We start from the raw sequence: 21,786 nt of genomic DNA, 5'->3' as shown, positions 1-21,786 counted from the left end.
AACGGTAAGTTTCCACTCCATTTTCATTCCTATGTGTAGGCAATGCTGCGGCAGGATTGGATCGGTGCTACGTTGACTGCTGAGCCGGAGATTTGTTATTAAAAAAAGGAAAGGAACAAAGTCCTGACGAGCATGCATGATGTCTAAGGAGCATTGGCGTGGAATCAAGAAAGGTTTTTTTGTTCCTATTATGTTAAGGGGATACAGAATGCTGCATGAAAAGGTACAAGTTCTGGATTAAAGGTCTACGCGTACACATGAGTTACTAGCAAATGGCAACAAGAAAAATTATGCAGAAAGTATCCGTGGGGTCAAGTTTGCATGGAGATTTTTTCTGGTGGGTCATGTTTGCGGGAAGTGCTCGGAGTGTGTACGACAAAGGATGAAAGACGTGCATATAAGGTTCGGGAGGAAACTGAAGCGCGTCGTGACAGGATCATGCAAACACAGGGCATCGAGTAATGCATTGAGATGTGCGGGGCTGGTCATGACGCATGGTGGAGCATGGTTGCAGTCAGATAATTTCAGCTGGGTCGGACTGGATAGTCTGATGGATCGACATGGGTGTTGGTCAAAGCAGAAGATGGCGGTGATTTCAGCGACGACGACATAGGAGTGTGATGCTAATGGTGGCCGACTTCTGGGGCGTGGAAACATGTGGTGCAGGTCTGAGGGCTTGTGCGGCTTCGACGGACTATGGCGCGGGGTTGATTCAAGATGGTGCACATATAAGAGAGCTTGAAGTCGACAAGGCGTGGGGTAGCAAGGCACAACTACATGAAGTTATGCTCAAATTTCAGTTTTTTTTAATTTTTGTTAAATCTAGTCAAACTATGGTCAAACTACTTATTCAAGAAGTATTAGTGTTACTAAATAATTATTCAAGAATATTAGTGTTACTAAATAATTATTTCAGTTTTTTAAATTTTGGTCAAATCTAGTCAAACTGTGGTCAAACAATGGTCAAACTACTTATTCAAGAAATATTAGTGTTACTAAATAATTATTGTTTTTTAGAACGATAGTTTCAAACTCAAACAGTGAAATGTGTGACTTCATGCTCAAGCTAAACTCCTGAGAATTAATAGGATTGACATCTTACTATTGTCAGGAAAACAACAAGTGCAGACTTGGAAACGAGGGAGAATAGAACCCGGAAGTTAAGTGTGCTCAGGATGGGGTAGTGAGAGGATGGGTGACCGTCCGGAAAGTTAGATGATTTGGAATGATGAGGGGTGATTAGAGATTAGAGGTTAAATTGAGAAGTGATGAGGGGTGATTAGAGATTAGAGGTTAAAATAATTCAAAAATTTGAAACAAAGAGAAAAAATCAAAAAAAAATCATAAAATTTCCTTTAGTACCGGTTGGTGTTACCAACTGGGACTAAAAGTGGACCTCCATACAGCGGCCATGTGGAGGGCCTTTAGTCCCGGTTCGTATAAGAACCGGGACTAAAGGTGGGGGCCTTTAGTAACGACCCTTTAGTCCCGGTTCCAGAACCGGGACTAAAGACCCTTATGAACCGGGACAAATGGTCCTTTTTCTACTAGTGACGGCGTAAGAATTCGGAGAGTCGAAACCTATTTCAGCGGGATAGCGAGAGACACGTGGATCAGGCTGGGGCCCAATGGTCTGATGGAGACGTGATACCCGGCATCGGTCGATGATGATCGATGGTTCTCTGCAGTGGGGGTTGAGGCAGTGTGGGCTAGCTATCCAGGAGACTCGACCAGGACAGCAGAGGCTCGACACGGTGATAGCGGCGAGGCGTGCGGTAAGCACGGACACAGCGACAGACCAAGGCACTGGTGGTCAGACAAAGTGTGCAAGGGGTGCTGAAGCAGTGTTGACGAGTACCAAATTCAAGTTGGTGACTGGGTCTATCGGTGTCGGTTGATAGACAGAAGTTAACCATGAAGAATCTAAGAGAGTGGAGGAAAATCTGAAATTGTCAAAAGCTGAGAGAGCACATGGCCGTATATTCTGTTGTGTTAAGTGCACATGGCAAAGTGCGGACAACTAGTACAGAAAGAGGCGAAGTGCTATAGCTGTGAGGCATGTCAGAGACTATCTGGGAGAAGGGTGAGACAACTGTGAATTTGACTCAGGATGACACATGGTGACGGTGAAATTTCTTCAAGTTTCAGACAGACGGTCAAGAAAGAGCGGTGATATTGATTTCAGATAACTCTTATACGTGGCGCCCAATATGTGAGTTGTTCAATTTCACGCAGACAGTGGTCGGTGTGTGATGGTGTTGAACGGATTCTTTGAAAGTTGGGAGCACAAACTAGAGTAACGAGGAGCTTCATTTTTGCTGGAGTGTTGACTATGAAAAAGACGAGAAAGGAGTACAGTTGCAGTGGAGTCACATGGAGTCTGGAAGTAGCAGCGGTGCTCATGGCGTATCACGCATGGATGAATCCAAGGTGGTAAATAATATTCGCCAAGGTGGAGTTTATTAAAGTTGTGTCAAATATGATTGTACAAGGTGTTAGAATTAATGGGCTAGGCCCATAGCAATTTCTGAAATCTCAAAGCCCATGTGTAAAATGGCAAGTGGTGGTGCTAAGTTTAGTCCCACCTTGGAAGTTGAAGAAGAGTTGGACCTCTTTATATAGTGGGTTCTCTCTACCACTCTAAGTGATGTGTGAGAAGAGAAAGGGAAAACCACACGCGCGCGCTCGCTCGCCTCGCCTCGCCTGGCGTGGCGGGGCGGGGCCGGGCCGGGCCGGGCCGGGCCGTGGCGAGGCGAGGCGCCTCGCGAGGCGAGGCGCGTACATGCGACATGCGCGTGAATGGTCAGCCGAAATCCGGTCCGTCTCCTTGCAGGAGCGCAGCTTCCTTTTGCCGTTTTATTTTTATGTCTTGGCAGACAAGTTTTTTGATTTCTTGTCCGGTAAGTATACGAATTAAAAACCGAGTCGGTTTGGGATTGTGGTCGCGACACAATACCGCCTCTGGTCCTAATATATATATAGCTACCGGCTGCGGCCAGAGATACACCGAAAAACACCTAGGGTTTTGCCTCATCTCACAACTTGCGCCGCCATCGTAGTCTACTCCATCCCAAACGCCGGCGTGCATCGGCGCGTGGGAGAGCAGGTCTCCGGAACCGTTCGTCTTTGCGATCCTGCACAGGGAGAGGACGAATTAGGTTTTTGGGAAGCGTTGTGCGCGACTGCTCAAATTCGTCATCACGGGTCGTCTTCCGTCCAAGTCGGGCGGTGCTACTCATCGTCGTATTCATCGCCGTCAGCAGCAGATCGTCGCCAACATCGTCATCAACACTGTCGCACCCATAATAGCTAACGATCAGTACGTCCAACGTCCTCTGTTCATGTCTGTTTCTACAGCTACTGTTACGTGTTTGCTGCTGTTATGCATGTCTTGCTGTTCTTCTAGTTTGCTAGATTTTTGCATGCTAGTATCTCTTCTAGTCATGAATTATTTACTGGAATTAATCATGAACTTGCCTAATTTTCCAACACAAGGTAGGTTATAGTTGGACTTGGTTTTAGACTATGTGTAGACAGGGTAGGAGTTGTGTCCTAGTAGGACACTTGTATCCTAGACCTCTCATATATATCGGGGTAGACACACGATATAACATATGCCAACATAATAGCACGCGCACGCGGGAGAGCCTGCGGCGTGTGCCGGCGCTCAGACGGCCGGGGTGTGGTATTATGACGATGTCATGAGGAGGAATGTCTGTAGTCAGGCCCTGAAGATATAGCCATGTCGATGAACATTGTTCACAAATCTTGATGTCATGCTTATATGATTGCGTGGTCCTTAATAGATCAATGAAGCACCTCGGATTGACAGATGGGACACCGGTGCCCGCGTCGCCCCTGAGCACCTGCCCTACATCGAGCACTGGGACACCATGTCCTACGAGATCATCCGCTCCAACCACACAGGCAAGTGGGACGGGCCCTTCACCAAGATGCTAGAGACCCAGGCCAACATCCGCACTCCACAGCAAGGAGGAGGCGCTCGCCATTGTCGGGATGATCCGGAATGCCGACTTCGAGGAAGTGCTCGAGGCTCATGCCACCCCGATGTAAAGTGAACGTTCATGCAATTGGTCCATCGCGGCTTCCGGAGTCAATGTTTCGTTCATGTTCGTGTTAGCTGGTGTGATAATATATCTATGGTTTCAGCTTGCTTGCTTCAAGTAAAGGTACTCCCGCTCCCATAGTCAATCAGCCTCGCCTACGTGCTCCGTCCAACGTACAAAGGTACTCCCGCCCCCGTACTAGTATGACGCCCAATCCATCGTACTTCTTTTTTTTGCGGGTGAACTGAAATTCATCATTGTCAACACTTACACGTACAACGTGTAAAGGAATTCGCGTTTAAACACCACGCATACATTATTGGGTACAAAGAACACATGGCTTGAAATATATAAGTAGTAGTAGGACAATTACCACGTGCATGCGATTGCAAGCGATCAAGCATCGAGGTAGGAAAATTACCACATACACGTTCATTATTCTCCCCATGCGACGATCGATCAAAAGGCCACTTCCGCTTTGGCAAACTCCTCTCTCTTCTGGTTCACGTCCGCCACCATCTCGCCAAACCTGCATGGCGGGCTGACTACCGGCACCGTGCTGCGTGCAGACTGTCCACGACCAGCCCGGCCGCTCCGAAGTCCACTGGCATGCACGTCCTTGAACTTTTGTGCGATGATGACCGAGTTCACCACGTCGTCGTCGGGGTGGCACACGACCAGCACCTAGAACCCGCCTCGGCCGATGTCCTCGGGGTCGACAATCGGGTACAGGAACCCACGGGCTCCATGGGCGCTGCGCACAACGAAAACCGCCACGTCCGCCATGTGTTCACCGAGGTGTGCGATGACCTTGGCCTTGTCCTCAGCGGCCGTGCCGACAAGAGCGGTCAGGAACACGACGTCGTATGTGGCGAGCTCATCGGCGGGGTCTGCGACATCGGCCGTGTGGAAGGACATGCGGGCGCCCACAGCTTGCTGGCACGATCGTTGGCCGCGCCGCACAGGTCGTAGTTGTCGAACATGGTGTCGGGCAGGTGGCGCGCGGCGAGGACAAAGGAGCTGAATGGAAGTGGGCCGGGGCCGATGAAGGCAATGCGGGCGGGGGCGATGCCGCCGGGCACGTAGCGCACCAGGAGCTCGTATTCTAGCTTGCTGAGGTTGATGTAGTTGCTGTACTAGGGGAACATATCGAGGTGGAGGCGGCGAGCATGTCGGAGTAGTGCGCCTCCAACTTCCCATCGGCCTCGGAGCAGAGGCGGATGAGGCCCTCCCGCATCTCCTGCGCCTCCGGGCCTAGCCTGGTCACGTCCACAGGACTCGGGGGAACGCACGCGATGACCAGCTCGGTGAAGAGCGCATCGACGTCTGGGGATGGGCTGAGGGACGGCGGGAACATATCTGGTGCATCAAGGGAATTGGTGCGACCGGTGCACTAGCACAACGATGTTTTTTTTTTTTGAACAATCAACCGGGGGCGATCGCCCACCTGAACATTTTTGTATTAATAATAGCAACGAAGCATTCCATGCATCACATAAACACCCCACGGAATGCTAATGGGAGGAAGGGGGAGGGAGGGAGGGAGGGAGGGGGGTGCGTCAGCTACAAACATCCATGCACCATTGACGCAAAGGCGCACAGTCTATGTGGGCGGGGGCCCGAACTATCCATAAGTGAAGATGCTCTTGGATCGAATGCCGCAAGTCAATATCCGAGGAATGGCAAAACAACTACAAGACAACTACATTTCTAGTTAAGGGAAACAACGAAATAAATAACAAGAATAAATATTTACTCTGTTGCATATTGTTGACACTAAAGGTCTGATGTATTATTTGCGCAACCCTTCTGTGAGAAATGTGCAACTGATCCATTGAAAAGGATTGTATAGCTTAATCGTAAAACATCAATCTATATGTTTATGCCACACAGGGAAAACTATTGATTCTCATCACTTGCACATACTATTTCTGAAAGGAAAAAAAAATCCTCAACACTGCTCACACATAAATACGTGCCTTTAAGTCCCACAATCACATTATTGTGTACAAACGACACATGACTTGAAATCCAGTACTTGTAGGATAATGACCACATACAATTGCAACCGGTCAAGCAGCCAGTTGTATTAGTTCTCCCAGCGATGAACAATCAATAGGCCACTTCAACGTTGGCAAACTCCTCAGTCTGCTGGGTCATGTCACCTACCATCTCACCGAACCTGCACGGAGGGCTGACCACTGACATCGTGCCACGCTTGTACTGTCCATCCTACCACACTTGCTGCAAAGTCCGTTGGCTTGCACGTCCTTGGATTTCTATGTGATAATGATAGAGTTCACGACATCGTCGTTGGCATGGCACACGGCCAGGGCCGGCCCTGGGGGTATGGCGGCGAGGCGACGGCCCAGGGCCCAGGCGAGGAGGGGGGCCCATGACAGAGTATATATCTATATTATAGCCCAGCAAAAAATAGGTAAAAATAATACAAAAGAATTAGAGAAAAGAAATAAGATGGGCTAGACCCATCAGATAGCCAGCAAGCCATCGCTGAACGATTAACGAACGCGAAGTCGCGAAGCGACAACGTGACTCACGCCAGTTGGCAGACAGACGACTGCTCGTTTTCCTTTTCCTTCGTAAGTTAGGTTCGTCACGCGCCGTGACGCCCATCGGCCTCCTCGCTTCGTCGCTCAGCGCCTTGCCGTGTCATCCTCGCCTCGCCTGCCGCTGGCCCGCTGCCTGCTGGAGCTGCATGCGCGGCGCGCCGCACGACAGTCAATCCAGCGGCCCGGCCATCCGGCATCCGGCAAGGCGGCACCGCGGCAATACGTATACAAGTATACATCCGACTGGCGACTACAAGTTTTGAAGTCTGCAACGCGGCCGTCCCCAATCCCTAAAGTACGTTTGAATGTTTTCATCCATGTTCCTCGGTTCCAGTCCATCCCCCAAACCCTAATTTGACAATTTCAGTACTTTATTTATTCTTTATTTAGTATTTAATTACGTATTCAACTATACATCCATGATCCATCCTCCAATTTTAGTATGCATGAAGTTTTAAATTTTCTAATTCAATCAATCATTTTTTTGTCATTCTATGTACATGTCTAGGGTTCCAATCATCCAATGTATAAATTCCTAATTCTTTGTATCCTCTTTTGATCTTTTTTTCATGATTTTAGGACATTAGCCTGCCATGTTACCTAAGAAGAAGCAATTGTCGGGTGCTGAAACAAGAAGGAAAAAGAAAGAAAGTGATCCAAAAATTCTACCATTGAAGGATTCTTTGAATAAGTTCTTTACATCTTCAAGCAATGTTGATGTCATTGAAGAACAGGGGCAAGAAACTACTCCCGAAGAAACCTTTTTTGAAGCACTGAAGTATTATTGTTGTCGATGGAGTCAGTCTAATTTGGTTCTTATTTGAGGTAATTAATCATGTCATGTTAGTTTCATTTTGTGATTTTTTAGTATTATTGTTGTTGATGGAATCAGTTCGAATTTGGTTATTATTGTTCTTGATGAAGTCATTTGAATTATTATAATCAAATTTTAAACTAAAGATGTGTGACTAAAAGTTACTCTTAATAAGTCATATATATAACGCACACGCATACATATATATGATCTTAGGACTTAGAACATAGGGGCCCATGTTGTCGAGTTCGCCTAGGGCCTCCCAAAACATAGGGCCGGCCCTGCACACGGCCAGTACCTCAAACTCGCCTCGGCTGATGTCCACGGTGTCCAAAATCGGGTATAGGAACCACGCGCGCTCCATGAGCATCGTGCACGACAAGGGTTACCCTGTCTGCCATGTGCGCCCCGAGGAGCACGACCACCTTCACCATGTCCTCGACGTCCATGTCGACGAGTGTGTCCAGGAGTACAACATCTTAAGCGGCGAGCTCGCCGGCAAGGTTGCTATGTCGGCCATGTGGAAGGACATGCGCACGCCCACATCCGAGTCCATGCAGAACAGCTTATCGGCACGGTCGTCGGGCACGTCAAAAAGGTCGTCTATTTCAAACATGGTGTAAGGCAGGTAGCGTGTCACGAGGAAAAAGGAGCTAAACCTAAACGGACCATAGCCGATGAAGGCTAAGCGGGGAGGGGCGATGCCACAAGGAACGTGGAGCACCAAAAGCTCATACTCGAGCTTCTTGAGGTTGATGTAGTTGTTGGTACCAGGGTAACAAGCCATGGTGGCCCAGCGGGTTCTCGAAGGCGGCGAGCATGTCAGGGAAATACTCCTCCAGCTTTTCCTTGACCTCATCGCAGAGGCGGGTGAGGCCCTCTCGCTTCCCCTACGTCTTCGATCTAAGCTTGGTGACATCCGTGGGGCTTGGGGGAATGCATGCGGTGACCAACTCTATAAACAGTGCGTCCACGTCCGGGGATGGGTTGAGCCATGACAGCTTGGCGATGGCATCATGGAACCCGGTGATCTTCTGGACCAGGACATCCATCTCCAATTCTCTAGGCATTCATTTTGCCCCTTTCATGGTGGCGTGGAGTGGGGTGGAGTAGGTGATCACGCTGTTTGCTTGATAAGCAACGGAGTGCCAACATGGGGTATGTGTTGCTTCCATCTAGAGGACCACAAAAGGTCCTGGTGTGATTTTTATTGAGCATGATCTTTTTTTTGTGATGACCATGTACTCAAGAATTTTATAGGCAATGTGATCTTGATTGAGTGTTATCGAAGGCATGCGTGATCTTAATCAGTTTCAGCTATGAAAGAAAGAAGAACCAATGAAGAAGTGCAACATGCACGTAAAAAATTCATCTCGGTAACATGATATACTAGTCTTCTCTAGAACAAATTATGTGCAGTTATAGTTTCCAACATATAAATTAATGTCCTAAGACGAGTTCTTTACTTTAAGAAATCGCGAGCTTTGTTAGGCTCAAGTAGCAAGTTTGCAATCAAAATGATGGGTGATATGCCTGAAAAGTCATTCATCGCAACTTGCAAGCCAAGATATGGACTGGAGATCAAGGTAATCGAGATAAGGTGAATCTTCCGCACTGCTTTGTAACACTCTCTCACAAGTACCTAATGCACATGATGTCTTTCCAGAAACTGTACCAAACTGTGACCATGGCGCTGCTAAAGATCTAAAAAAACATATTTAAGTTATTTTTGTATAATATCTCAACAAACATTTTTCCAGCTTATCATCTTCTTCTAATAATGATCTTTTTTAGAAAAATGTGAATTTCATGTTATGGTTAGCACAAATAATTTGCACAAAAATACTACTTCATACAAATCTTATGTGTTTATATTGGTGTTCCCTAACATCTGAGCAAAAAACACGTGTGATTTCAGAAACTTGCATTTGGTGAGATTTATCTTTCGACCTAATAGCATCAGTGATTACATGAAAAAGGATGACATGTTCAAGAATCTAAATTATTGTGCTGATATTTTTTTAAAAGGTTATTCTATCTTAGAACTTCATTTACTTCTTCATCAAACACTGTTTTTTTAGTTACTCGTTATGCGGGTGAGCATAGTGAAGAATATATATGTTCAAGAATTGTATGGCTGATGAGTGTTAAACATTCATCTTGTTAATTTATTGAGTGTGCTATTTTTTGAAGTGATGACCATGCAGTCAAGATTTTTATGGGCAAACAAACATGTAACTTTAAGAAAGGTTGATTTTAATAACACATGTGAACTATTTTGCAAGTTAAAGTGCATTCATGGCCCCGTAACTTGCACCCCCTCATGGTTCCATCGCCAAAAGGCGCACATACAGGATCACCAGCATGAGAAATTTTCTAACCAAAAAGTAGCACCAGCAACACTCATGAGGTAGTTAGCACTCTAGAAGCAAGCACGACACTTATATGCACTAATTCTGTAGTAGTCAACACACTAGTACGTGACACCCATCTTTCACGTAGTGCCACACTCTAGAAGCAATCACAACGCTTGCATGCACTAATTATGTAGTTGCACACTAACACGTGGCACCAAGCTTTCATGTTTGTCATCCACCATTTCTTAGTAGTCTGCTGGTCTGACGTGTGTAGGCCTAGGGGAGATGCCACATGTGGATGAGCTAGCATTCTGAGAAAATTACATAAATGATCTAGTCGGTTTGGTCATATTTGAATAATTGGTTTGTTTGGTACTAACTGAACTAATTTGGTTTCTAACCGACCAACCTAGAGCTTCAAAGGTAAGCAATTTGTTGACCTTACAGTTAACCACTAACAATACTAAATGTTCATTCCATTTCGGTTTGGTAAGGTTCGAATTCAGTAATCAAATACCCAGGCTATGTTTAACCGATGGAAGACGACCATTCGAGGTTGTTCAACCGATTTGGTTGGTAGCTTACTAGTATGATTTTTATGCATGAGGTTCATTTTTTATGTCTTTTAAATTGCCCTCCGGGCAGCCATTTGTGAGATTTATTTACATAAATTTATTATATTCCTATGTTGAACTTTCGAATAATGAATAATTGGTTGTGTGCATCACTTGACACAGAGGCCGAGTGTCTTTCCCACTTTCCCATATAAAGATGCATTTGTTAGTTTATTTGAGTTATGTAACGTGATTCCTCATGTATCTCTATTAGAGTTTCAGCATTGGTGTAAGTATTCCCCTAAAAAAAAAGCATTGGTGTAAGTATGTTTACTCCACGTTGACAGGGGCGGCGTGAGCCTTGAGCACTTGCTGCAAGTCGGCATTCCGCAACAGTCCGACCACGGCGAGCGCTTCCTCCAAGCTGCGGATGTTGGCCTGGGTCTCCAGCATCTTGGTGAATGGACCGTCCCACTTGCCTGTGCGGTTGGAGCGGATGATCTCGTAGGACATGGTGTCCCAGTGCTCGATGTAGGGCAGGTGCTCGGGGGCAACGCGGGCACCGGTCACCCATCCTTCAAGGACTGTCTTGCGGATGGGCTCCAGCCGCTGGACCTCGCTTATCATGACCTGCATCGCCGCCAGCGCCCGCTTGACAGGCTCGACGTCGGCGCCCGGGTGGTAGGCGGAGAGCAACCGGGAGGCCTCCATCATCGCCTCCCGTCCAAGCGGCACGCCGGGCAGGTTGTCGAGGCCGCCGATGAGCTCGCTGTAGCTGTTGCCGAACGGGAGGGTCGTGGACGCAGGGAAGAGGTGCTCGCAGCCTGGGAAGGCCTGCCAATGGCCTCTCCCGTTGGTGAAGCCGGCGAAGGAGAGGTCGTGTCTCTGCACGGCCACGGAGGTCTTGTCGTCGGGGCCGTGACCCCGCAGCGTCACGATGACGAGGCTGGGGGCAGCAACTGCTCCTGACCCGTCTCCGTGCATGATGTGGCTGACGGACAGAACAAGTATGAGGAGGAAGAGGAGGAACACGGCCATGTCGGCGAGTCGATTGATGGTGGATCCGTCCATCTATTCTCTTGAGCAGTGAACAATTAGTCAGCACTGACAATGAAGTGGTAGTATATATGGCGGGCAACTGACACCAGCGTCGCTGATCGCATGACACAACTGTGCTTGCTGCTAGTGCAATGCATGGAACCAGCGTGAATGTCAGAAGAAGAGCGTGATTTGACAGGCCGTGCTTGGCACCCATGTTGTGCCTGCCTTCAGCACAAGGATGTGAGTACTATGCATGTGATGCCATTGCAGCTTCCAGCTTTTCATTCCAACTCTAGCTTTTTGCTTCACGAGGAAATGAACACTATGTGTTGCCGTTTTTTTTTTTTTTGGATGATGGCTTTTATATTATCGTATTAAAAGTAGCTGAGAAAACCACACAGTTGCATGCAAAGATTTATGAATATATCGTTTTCATCATGTTGGCAAGTTATTTGATTACACAATTTAAATTATAAAAAAAATTGTAGATAAACTGTAAGTCTTGATAAATATATTGTTTTGAACCTGCCTTGATAAATATGATTGTATTTTATTACAAGAAATTCTAAGCGGTTTATTATATGTTGTTGCCGTTGTTATGTGAAAATGAGAGAATGGAATTGAGACCTACTGCCTTATGTAGAACAATATTTTTAACCAAGTTCTTAGTTTCCTTTTTAATATTTTCCTTAAAATTAAATCTTACAATGTGTTACCTATCTAAACTTTGTGTTCTTGTCAACTCATCATTTGCGTAATGTCATGTATCTAGAACCTTCAACCCATGGTCATCTTAGTCTAGCTGCCTCAGCTGGTTGCCCATTTGAGACAATATTTATTTGTGTTCCCATTTCTCGGAATTTGGTATACTACCCACTTAATTTCGTTATAGCTTTGTATTCCCTCCGCCCCGGAATATAGTGCGTATTAAAAAAAAACTCAATCTTTGAATGATGACCGAGTTTAATTTCAAAAATCAACATAATAAAATATCAAATAAGCACCATTAGATTCATCTTGAAATATATTTGCATAAGATATATACTTGGTATTTCGAATATAGATGGTTTTTCTATGAACTCGGTCAAAGTTTCTTAAACATGACTTTTTGAAAACCAATGCGCACTATATTTATGGGACCAAGGGAGTACTATCTTATCATGATCATGTTGTTTTAAGTGAAATTGTATTTAATTCACCATAAATGAGTTGTACTCTTGCATATTTCACACATTTTTGTGACATCTAAGAGAATGTACTTATCAGTTACTATACATAGGAATTAGTGTGAAAACATTATCTCCCACTGAATCTTCATCATAGCTTGTAATTTCTTGTCGTGTTAATGTTGTTTTCCAACAACTTGTAGTTTGTTCACCAGAACTGGCATATTCTTGCATACTTCACACGATTTGTTGTAGTGGCAACATTGTTTTCTTCATTAACTCTTATGACACACTAGCTGTCACATATATATCTGGCATCGACCTCGTGATTCTTCGTACATGACCACATGTATACCTTGTAGGGGGCCATTGTACATCATTATACTCTCTGATTCACTTGTTTGAATCGTCTCATTGCCATGCGTTCTAGCGATTCTATCATGTTGATATATTTAGGCCTGTTTCAATGGCACTGGACATTATGACTAGATATTACTTATTGCCAAACCAAAATCTAATTGCTAATTTAATATTCTTTTTTATAAGTCAATTTTATATTCAATTTCATATATGTCAATTTTATGCCAAAATTTCACTATCGATGAACTTCATAGGGGATTTGTATGCAAACCAAATTATAGTACTCCAAATTATATATGTGTACTATGGATGTGTTTTCTTTATCCACCGAATAAAAGCTACATCTACTTCATAATTTTTTAAACATGACTCGCCTTGTGAAATAAGAAGAATATATATATGGGAGCGCATGACAAAACCGAAGAGAGCAGGTGGTATTGGATTTAGAGATATGCACCTCTTCAATCAGGCTCTACTTGCAAAACAAGGGTGGAGGTTGATTCAAAACCCAGAGAGCCTGTGTGCGAGGGTGTTAAAGTCAAAGTATTACCCTAATGGAAACCTCATGGACACCGTTTTTTGCGACAGATGCGTCACCGGTGTGGAGAGGCATTGAGTTCGGACTTCAGCTACTGAAAAGAGGGATAATATGGAGGGTGGGCGATGGAAAAACATTCAAATTCGGCGAGACCAATGGCTACCAAGAAGGGAAGGGCTCATGACAGTGGCGTTCATCCGGAGATCAGGGCTTCGATGGGTGAACCAACTCATGATTCCTGAGAGGAAGGAGTGGAATGGAAGTCTAATCAGACAGATATTCTACCCGTTCGATGCCGATGTGATCTACAAGATCCCTATCCCGAGCTCTGATGCTGAGGATCGACTAGCGTGGCACTACGAAAATAATGGAGTCTTTTCAATAAAGAGTGCCTAGAAGCTTGCAGCAAGTCTTGCCCAACCAAGCTATAACCCGCCCAATTCAGCAAGAGAAGCCAATGACCGCAGCATTTGGGACCTAATATGAAAAGCTAATGTTGCCAGAAAGATTCGGATATTCGGCTGGAGAGTGGCAACTAAAACACTAGCCACTAAGGAAAATAAGTTTAAACGAACCCTCAAAACGGATGCAACCTGCAGTATTTGTGGTCAAGACTAAGAGAATGAGTACCATGCTGTCGCCAAGTGCACGAAGAGCAGAGGACTCAGGTCGGCAATGCGTGAAGTTTGGTACGTGAAGCGATGCAATAATGCCCTGGCTCACGAGCTAGCTGCTCTGAACAGAAGAGATGGAGATCAAGTGCTCATTGGCGATGTACCAACTTGCCTATGAACTTTGATGCTGTCCGAGTATAATAGGCCTTCTGAGTAGCTCTGCTACTCTAGATCTAAAAAACACTCCACAGCCGTGGAGAACATGGGTCATGCGTTTACAAAGCTAAATTTGTGCATATATGTATATAGCTTTGAGTTTGAGCTTGTGCCAACTATATATTGTTTGATTTGATTGAACAACAAATTAATTAGCATTGGTTAGAAAAAACAGTGTTTCATTTGATTGAATACAAATTAATTAGAATTGATTGACAAAGACATAGCATCGATTATAACATTCGCATTTTGCGCACATAGCAATTCGATCTGTTGTCAATGTCATCCAGCATTTGCGTCTGATCATTGCATCCAAGTACATTAATTGGTTGGACTGCTTGCAGGCTCGACCACTTGTGCTCTTCACTGTCATGGACGCACGAACCATATGGACATCTGTTTGATGAGTTTTTGTCACTTATTTATCTAGCCCACATTTCATATGGAAAATATAAATAATAATGTGAAGCACTAGTGTGTGCATTTAAGAGTACAAAGGAATGTGCTGGTACATGCATAATCTTTATGGTTTAATTAAGTGGGCTTGAGAGGCTACAGCCCATGTCCTAGTCTATGCATGCCATGCCATGACTGAAGTAGATAGTATTGCTAAATAGCACGTTTATCAATGGAAAGAGTCAACACGTAGCCAGCCACGTACATGGAAGCAGCGCGCATGTAACGTACGTGTGGCCGAACCGCCTGGTCGGTGTTAGCCTATGAGTTTTTATAACAATGCATAGTTATCTAGTAGATAGATTGGTACGGGCTGCTCAGCATGCACGCAGGATAAGCGAGCCGCTGAGCAAGAATCGGACTCTGGCCAACAGCTTACGGCGGCACACTACTGATTTCTCTCGCTAATCCTGCTGCCCTAGTGCTCCCTATAAAACGCTCATCTCCTCCCATGTACAGGGGGGGGGGGGGGGGGGGGGGGGGGACGCACACACGGGCTGCTCGCGGCCAGGCTGCTCGCATGCATGGAGCCCTGAACATGTACATCTCGCATAGTCCCTGATGATAAAGCCCCACTACTTCCGCCCTGCTACTCCACCAAAATCCCATAGTATACCTCGCCTGGCCGGAGGCCGCATCGACACGGCAACGTTCTCTTATGGTAAGAAATGGTGAGATCTGATGTCCCTTTTTCTCACAGTTGGTTGCCTCATATTAGAAGATCGGTTTACACCGAATCCTTTTGTTGCCCCGGATTATTTTAGATTGGTTTACCAATCCAGTTGCGGCATGTGGTAAATGTTTGATAGGCAGATCAACTAGTGCATGACTTGGATTCGGATCGCTCCCATAGCAGATCGTTTCCGTATAAAAAAATATATTTGGTGGCAAGTTGCTGGTGCCGGATTTTGGATTCAAATCACTCTCATAGTCGATCGTTTTCGTACAGAAATATTTGAGAAGAAAATCAAATAGTGCCCGGCTTGGATTCGGATCGCTCTCATCTAGCATATCGTATCCGTAGAGAAATATTTATGGAGGAGTTTAGTTGGTGCCTGACTTGGATTCAGATCATTGCCATGGTCGCCAAGCAGAAATATTTGAGAGGCAGATCACTCATATAGTTGATCTCTTCCATGCATAATATGTGAGGAGTGAACTAGAATGTTCAACTTGGATTCGGATCACTCTAGGAGCAGATCGTTCCTATGCATAATTTTAGAGTTGATTGCGCTACAATTGGAACAGTCATTTAGCCTGATCGTGGAGAGTTTGGGCTTGAAAGTATTTAGTGTCGTGACAGATCCAGCCCTTTATATTTATATAAAAGACTCAGCTCAAGTGGACTCGCAAAGGCGCACCATTTTATTGTATGATGAGAAGGCAGTACGACATATTGCAATATAATTTGTCACGGGCTAATTAGCTTAGCCCGTGCTGGACATTAAATATCCAGATCCAAATATCTTTCGTGATTTTCTGAACAACATGGTTACTCAATATGATGACATGCCTAGCATGTAAATCTTGATATTTCATTGACGGCCCTCACGGCTAGGTGTCCATAACGAAGTCTCATGACATGATTTCTTTTCCGCGACCGACGAGGCCGGAACAACTCATTAGTCTAGGCCGACGAGGCTAGACATTTTCTTCTCGACCGACGAGGTTAGGAGACCGCTACCTTCCGTGACCGACGAGGCCGGAAGTTGCTCATACGTCCTTGCTGACGAGGCAGGATATCCCTTTGTTCGCGACCGATGAGGCCGAACGTTCACCTTGAGACTTTGCTATGAACCCGGTGCCGACGAGGCCGGATATCTTAGTCTAAAGACCGACAAGTCTTTACCATGTCACAGCATGGCCACATCGGCCACATATATTTTGGAGAATATTTCAGGTTGAAGACGACGACCATCAAGAGCAGCTTAATCGGAGGTTTTCTACAAGATGCATCTTGTGGATGTAATTAACCGGATCGTCTTCCGAGGCTCTGGGAACCTGAAGCTACACAGTCGCTAAACTTAGTCAGATTGCATAGAGAAATATGATATACTTGTGTGGGAACCATTTGATGTAATTCTCAAAAGAATTAATCAAATACAGAGTTCCCTGATCTTGTGTGTCTCTTTTATTTGTATACTATTGTATGCTGGCACGCCCGCACTTTATTTATCGCCGTTACGGATTAGGAAATACCCTTTTCCGGGGGACGTTTCTTTTTCGCGAAACAACATCGTAATGATGCAGCACCACCTTTACTTTCTTTGCCTCTTGAGAGCACAACTTACGTGGATAATGTGATTCACCATCTATCTTTTTCAGATAAGCATTCCGGCCAAAAATAGCATTGGTTTAAGCAGACTGCCTCCCTCTGGGTTTATTAGACCCCCTTGTATTTAACGTTAAATTTTGACTATAAAGTTAACTCATAAAATATTTAAAAAATGCTACAAAAATTATATGGTGTGAATCCTCTTTCATATAAATCATATGCTATTAGTAATGGATGGTTAAAATTTAAACCAAAATATGAGGGAGCCTAATTCGGACGGAGGAAGTACTATCAGTAGTTCATAAAGTAGGTGAGGCTATTTTTATTTATTTTTGCATTGAAGGATGTTAAACTTAATTGACACAGAAGTTTAACATTTGGTGAATAAAATTGACTAATTAAATTACTTGAGAGGTTGAGATTTCGTGCTGAAAGAACATATATTATCCAACTAGATCCGATGATTAACCAACTTGACGAACATGAAAAGAAACATGGACTCGATCGAGAATTAATATGGAGCACAACCTATCTAAAGCATTATCCAGGCAGCATGTATGCAAGCTTACTTAAAGTTCACGTGAGCCTTGGGCACTTGCTCGAAGTCCAGATCCATCAGCATGTTCATCACCACTACCGCCTCCTGCTTGTTGCGAATGATGGACTGGGTCTCTAGCATCTTGGTGAAGGGCCCGTACCACTTGCCTGTGCGGTTGGAATGGAGGATCTCATAGGACATGGTATCCCAGTGCTCGATGTAGGGCCGGTGCTCGGGGGCGACGCGGGACTCGCTGGCCCATCCTCTTCTGACGGTATCTTTAATTACATACCAGCACAATGACATAACGAGTCTCTAGAGATATCTATTACTCCACCACATATGCTAAAACTCGAAATGTATGCTCCTCCCGATCTTGATGGGGCTGAATTTTAACGGCCAAATTTACCAGATTATGTGCTATGTGTGCTCATGCTACAAGATCAAACATCGACTAATATCAGCATGTCTCGGATGTTAGCTTAATCCAAAGAAATTTGAGTTATGTTAGGAGTATGCTAGTTAACTAGGCTAGTGTAGCCGTGGGTGCTAGCGTGTTTGGTTAGGATTAGTATAAGTGTGATCAAGGTTGCCGGATAATTAGTAGTACTAGTAATATAGAAAAGTATAGACAAATCGGTTTAGAGTTTCCTTATGTTAGCGTGAGTTCTATTTGGACTAGGTAGCTTGTCTGTATAGGAGTTGGGTTCACGATGGTCATGGTTGTGTATATATACACAGCCAGGTGCGTGAGTTTATTATAAGTGTGAGCACAGAGAAAACCAGAATATAAAAATAAAGAGGAAAACAAAGGGCACGATACGGGCCCTTGGCTATTAGTTTTGTGTGCGCGTGTTTATCGTGTTATTTGATGTGATCGATCTTGTGACGAAGTCCAACATCGGAGAAGAAGCGGACAAAAAAATGGAATATGTATACCGGTAGAAAAGCACTAACTAATCCATATCAATGTCTGCATTAATCAGCGAGAGGTTCTCTCACTGAAATAAGCCAACACATATGTACCAAAGAGCCTCACACAAGCATTGGGAAGGGGTACACTAGCCGGCAGCTGGGCGGGTTGAGCCCCGAATCGGCCAACATCTTGGCCCGTTAGATATTTATTAAATGAAAAACATAGACCATCCGATCATTGCACCAATTAAAATCCCATGCGCAATACTTCATTCGTACATTGCAACATTTCTTCTTGTGGTAAGGCAAAACGCTGCAGTAAACATCTCATTAATTCCAACACACCCATGCTCCATTTACATGCAAGGAACAAATGCCTTTTGCTGGCAGAAGAATATTTAGAGCTTAGAGAGATGATTAGAAATGAAGAGAAACCACTCACCCATTTTTATTGATTGCATCATGAGTCAAACATATAAAATAAACAAGATCCCTAATATTAAAAATGAAAGAAACGGAGTGCAAAAAAATAAGCAAAGTTCGCCCTCCAGCACTCCAGGCCTACATCATGAAGAATAATGGGAAGACAAGTAGGATCTGAAAGCCACCAAAGGATCGCGTAGTATGGGCCGCATTTCCAATATTTTCTGATCCTGCAAATTCACCAAACAACAGAGCTTCGATATAAATCTAAATAGCTATTATGAGAATATATTGGCGAAGAAAATAATGCATCTTTCTAACCTGGTTTTCGGGGGTCGCAGCTGGTGGTAGGCATCTGGCACTGGCGGAACATCTCCAGGCCGTCGACGGTGTCGTTGACCCCCCACTTCTTTGCGAACTTCTGGGCCTCACCGACGGCGTTGCAGATGCACTCCGGGTCGCTCTTGAAGAGCTTCTTGACCGCGACGCAGCACGGCGCCAGCTTGGAGGGGTCCCCGTAGACTGCCCCGCACACGGTTATACTGTTCAGGCACGGCGGCGTGGCCGGGATGTCGGCCGGCGACGGGAGTGGCGGGAGGACTATCTGGTCCGGGATCGGCGGCGTCGTCTCCACTTCACTAGTCGCCATGGCCGCGGCGGCGAAGAGGAGCACCAGGACTAATCGGCGGACGTGGTGCCCCATGATCGATCTTGATTAGCTGCGTCGACTATGGTGAGGTACCGAGGTGTGATGAGGAAAGGGGTCTCCGGCTTGGATGTCTTATAGGCATGTGTTCACCAACGTAATGAGCTGGAGCGTACGTGCTGCCCATGTTCCATGGGCGTACTAGTCTGTCACTGTGTTTATTCTCATTCGATTACGTTGTTTATTTTATTTTTCAATCCACGAGATGTTGACTCTCATGTCATGCAGTCATGCTGATCATAACAGATCCTTTCTCTCCATGAAACACGGAGATTAGGAGAAGACAGGCATGCAGTAAGAGTTTTTGCATAGCTGGCAGTTAGAATGATATGATGCAGGGTGGGTCTGGAGTTTTTGTTTAGCATACAACTCAGAATGATATGATGGTGCATGTTTGTGCCGCCCACGACGTGGCCGCGTAAGACGCAGCACATGCATGATCTCAACGGGACTAACGGACGTGCGTGCCACATGGTCACGGATCCGGCTTGCCTACTCCCTTCTCATGCTCTCATCCATGTTCGCACTTCATTCTACGACTGTTTTTTTCTTTTTTTTCTTTCTAATCTAATTATCTTCCTCCTGATTTTAAGGGATGGGGTCGGGCCTTATTTTGTTTTAATCAAATCATGTCACGTATGCGGGAGCACGGATGGAAGCACGCTGGGGGAGCAGGCAAGTCTCGTCCACATGATCACATCGAATAACGCGCTAGAATGATGGTCAACACATTTGTTTTCTGATAAGCCTGTTCATAAGCGAGATATAAGTGCTGACCGCGTCCATGATCAATAATTCTGGTCTGTCACTGATACTAATTAATCACGTCCGGTTAGATGTTTTCTTAGTGAAGATCTGCATACATTGCCATGACAGAGGCCATAGGGTTACATGAAAACATATATTGCCCTTTGCTTCTCGGTGCGCCTAGAGTTTTACATCCACCACTCGGCTTATATCCCTCTAAGCCATGCATGTGGCGACGCAATGGCGCAAATTTAATAGCAGTGCTCGGTGTACCACCATGTACGCCGTGACATGATTCGAAAAACACTCCACGTATTTAAGAACTCCACGTGTAGGGTAAATGCCGAGTGTCGTCGTGGCCCGCACGGTGAAAAGCCTAGCCAAGCTCTAGGTTTACAGAACCGTGATGGTGGTCCTTACAGCCAAGTACTGCCTAAGAGCATCTTCAATGGTTGTAAGATAGTTGTTGGTAGACTTTGACACATAAGATATTTGATAATGTGTCATATAATAAATGAGGAAAGAGAGTAAGGATGTATGTACATGAACCAACACCCCTTGCAGAAGCTGCAATGTAGAATGAAAGAGCATGCTATTTATTATCTCATATTCTATTCGGCAAATTAGATACAATCTATTGGAGTACTTCTATATTAAAGTGTTGGTTGATGACATGGCATATTTTATTAAGAAGCTAACAAACAAATTGTTGAAGATGCCGTAATGGAACTCCCGACACATACAATAGATTTAAAAAAAAACCCAAAAAAGTTTTATCGACTATAAGCTGAGTCTCTGACAAAATGCACGCGGCTTACCGCCCAACCAGCCGAACTATTATTTTGTTTCCGTACTACTGCTAGCTAGCTATATGCATCGATGCAATGCTTCGTATGATGCAACTAATGCTTTTCATATATACTACATCTGTAGTAGCCAGCTTTCCTGTAAAAAATAATCAATTTTTTTATGCCTGGAGTTGAGTTGTTTGGTTTCGTATTTGCTAGATAGAACTGTTGAGAGCTGTGAGTACCAAATAGTAGACCTTCTCCAAGTTTGGTTTGTTGAAATATATTGCCCACCTCCCTCCATCAGTTCGAATTTTTGGATGAGTTGGCTGGTGCATGAATTCAATATGGTATCCGAACCAAGAGGTCTTCAGTTCAAGGCCCTGCCAACGCAGTAGCCTAGACGTGAGGGGGAGTGTTGAAATATACTGCCCACCTCCCTCCATCAGTTCGGACTTTTGGATGAGTTGGCTGATGCATGAATTCAATATGATCTAGTTGAATAATGACTTGTTAATATTTTTTGACTATTTTCTACTCTTTGTATAGCGCATCAAAACAACAACCGCTGTTGATGAAGAGAAATCTTGATCAAAAGGATCCAATGTGAAAACACATAAACACAGACGAACGAAGACTGG

At 45.0% G+C, this 21,786-nt stretch overlaps 2 protein-coding genes and 2 pseudogenes across 2 annotated transcripts; all 4 read right to left on the bottom strand.

Moving 5' to 3' along the window:
* Positions 1–342: 342 nt before the first annotated feature.
* On the bottom strand, positions 343–5,424 carry LOC125507649 (putative nicotianamine synthase 2 pseudogene; annotated as a pseudogene).
* Positions 5,425–6,179: 755 nt separating this feature from the next.
* LOC147974109 (putative nicotianamine synthase 2) lies at positions 6,180–8,503 on the bottom strand (annotated as a pseudogene).
* Positions 8,504–10,330: 1,827 nt separating this feature from the next.
* Positions 10,331–11,443, bottom strand: LOC125506539 (60 kDa jasmonate-induced protein-like). The gene has a single exon (XM_048671333.2). The coding sequence runs from the start codon at positions 11,431–11,433 to the stop codon at positions 10,693–10,695; it is 741 nt and encodes a 246-aa protein (XP_048527290.2). The 5' UTR covers positions 11,434–11,443; the 3' UTR covers positions 10,331–10,692.
* Positions 11,444–18,905: 7,462 nt separating this feature from the next.
* On the bottom strand, positions 18,906–19,660 carry LOC125506538 (uncharacterized). The gene is made up of 2 exons (XM_048671332.2): positions 19,226–19,660; positions 18,906–19,134 (listed from the first exon to the last, which is right to left on the bottom strand). The coding sequence occupies exons 1-2, from the start codon at positions 19,605–19,607 to the stop codon at positions 19,043–19,045; spliced, it is 474 nt and encodes a 157-aa protein (XP_048527289.1). The 5' UTR covers positions 19,608–19,660; the 3' UTR covers positions 18,906–19,042.
* Positions 19,661–21,786: the final 2,126 nt, after the last annotated feature.

Source organism: Triticum urartu, chromosome 5A (genome assembly GCF_056163025.1).
Source record: "Triticum urartu cultivar PI428250 chromosome 5A, HENAU_Tu73, whole genome shotgun sequence".
In the NCBI taxonomy this organism is placed as follows: Eukaryota; Viridiplantae; Streptophyta; class Magnoliopsida; order Poales; family Poaceae; genus Triticum; species Triticum urartu.
Note: the sequence above shows the minus strand (reverse complement) of the source record. Positions and strands in the feature narration are given on the sequence as shown.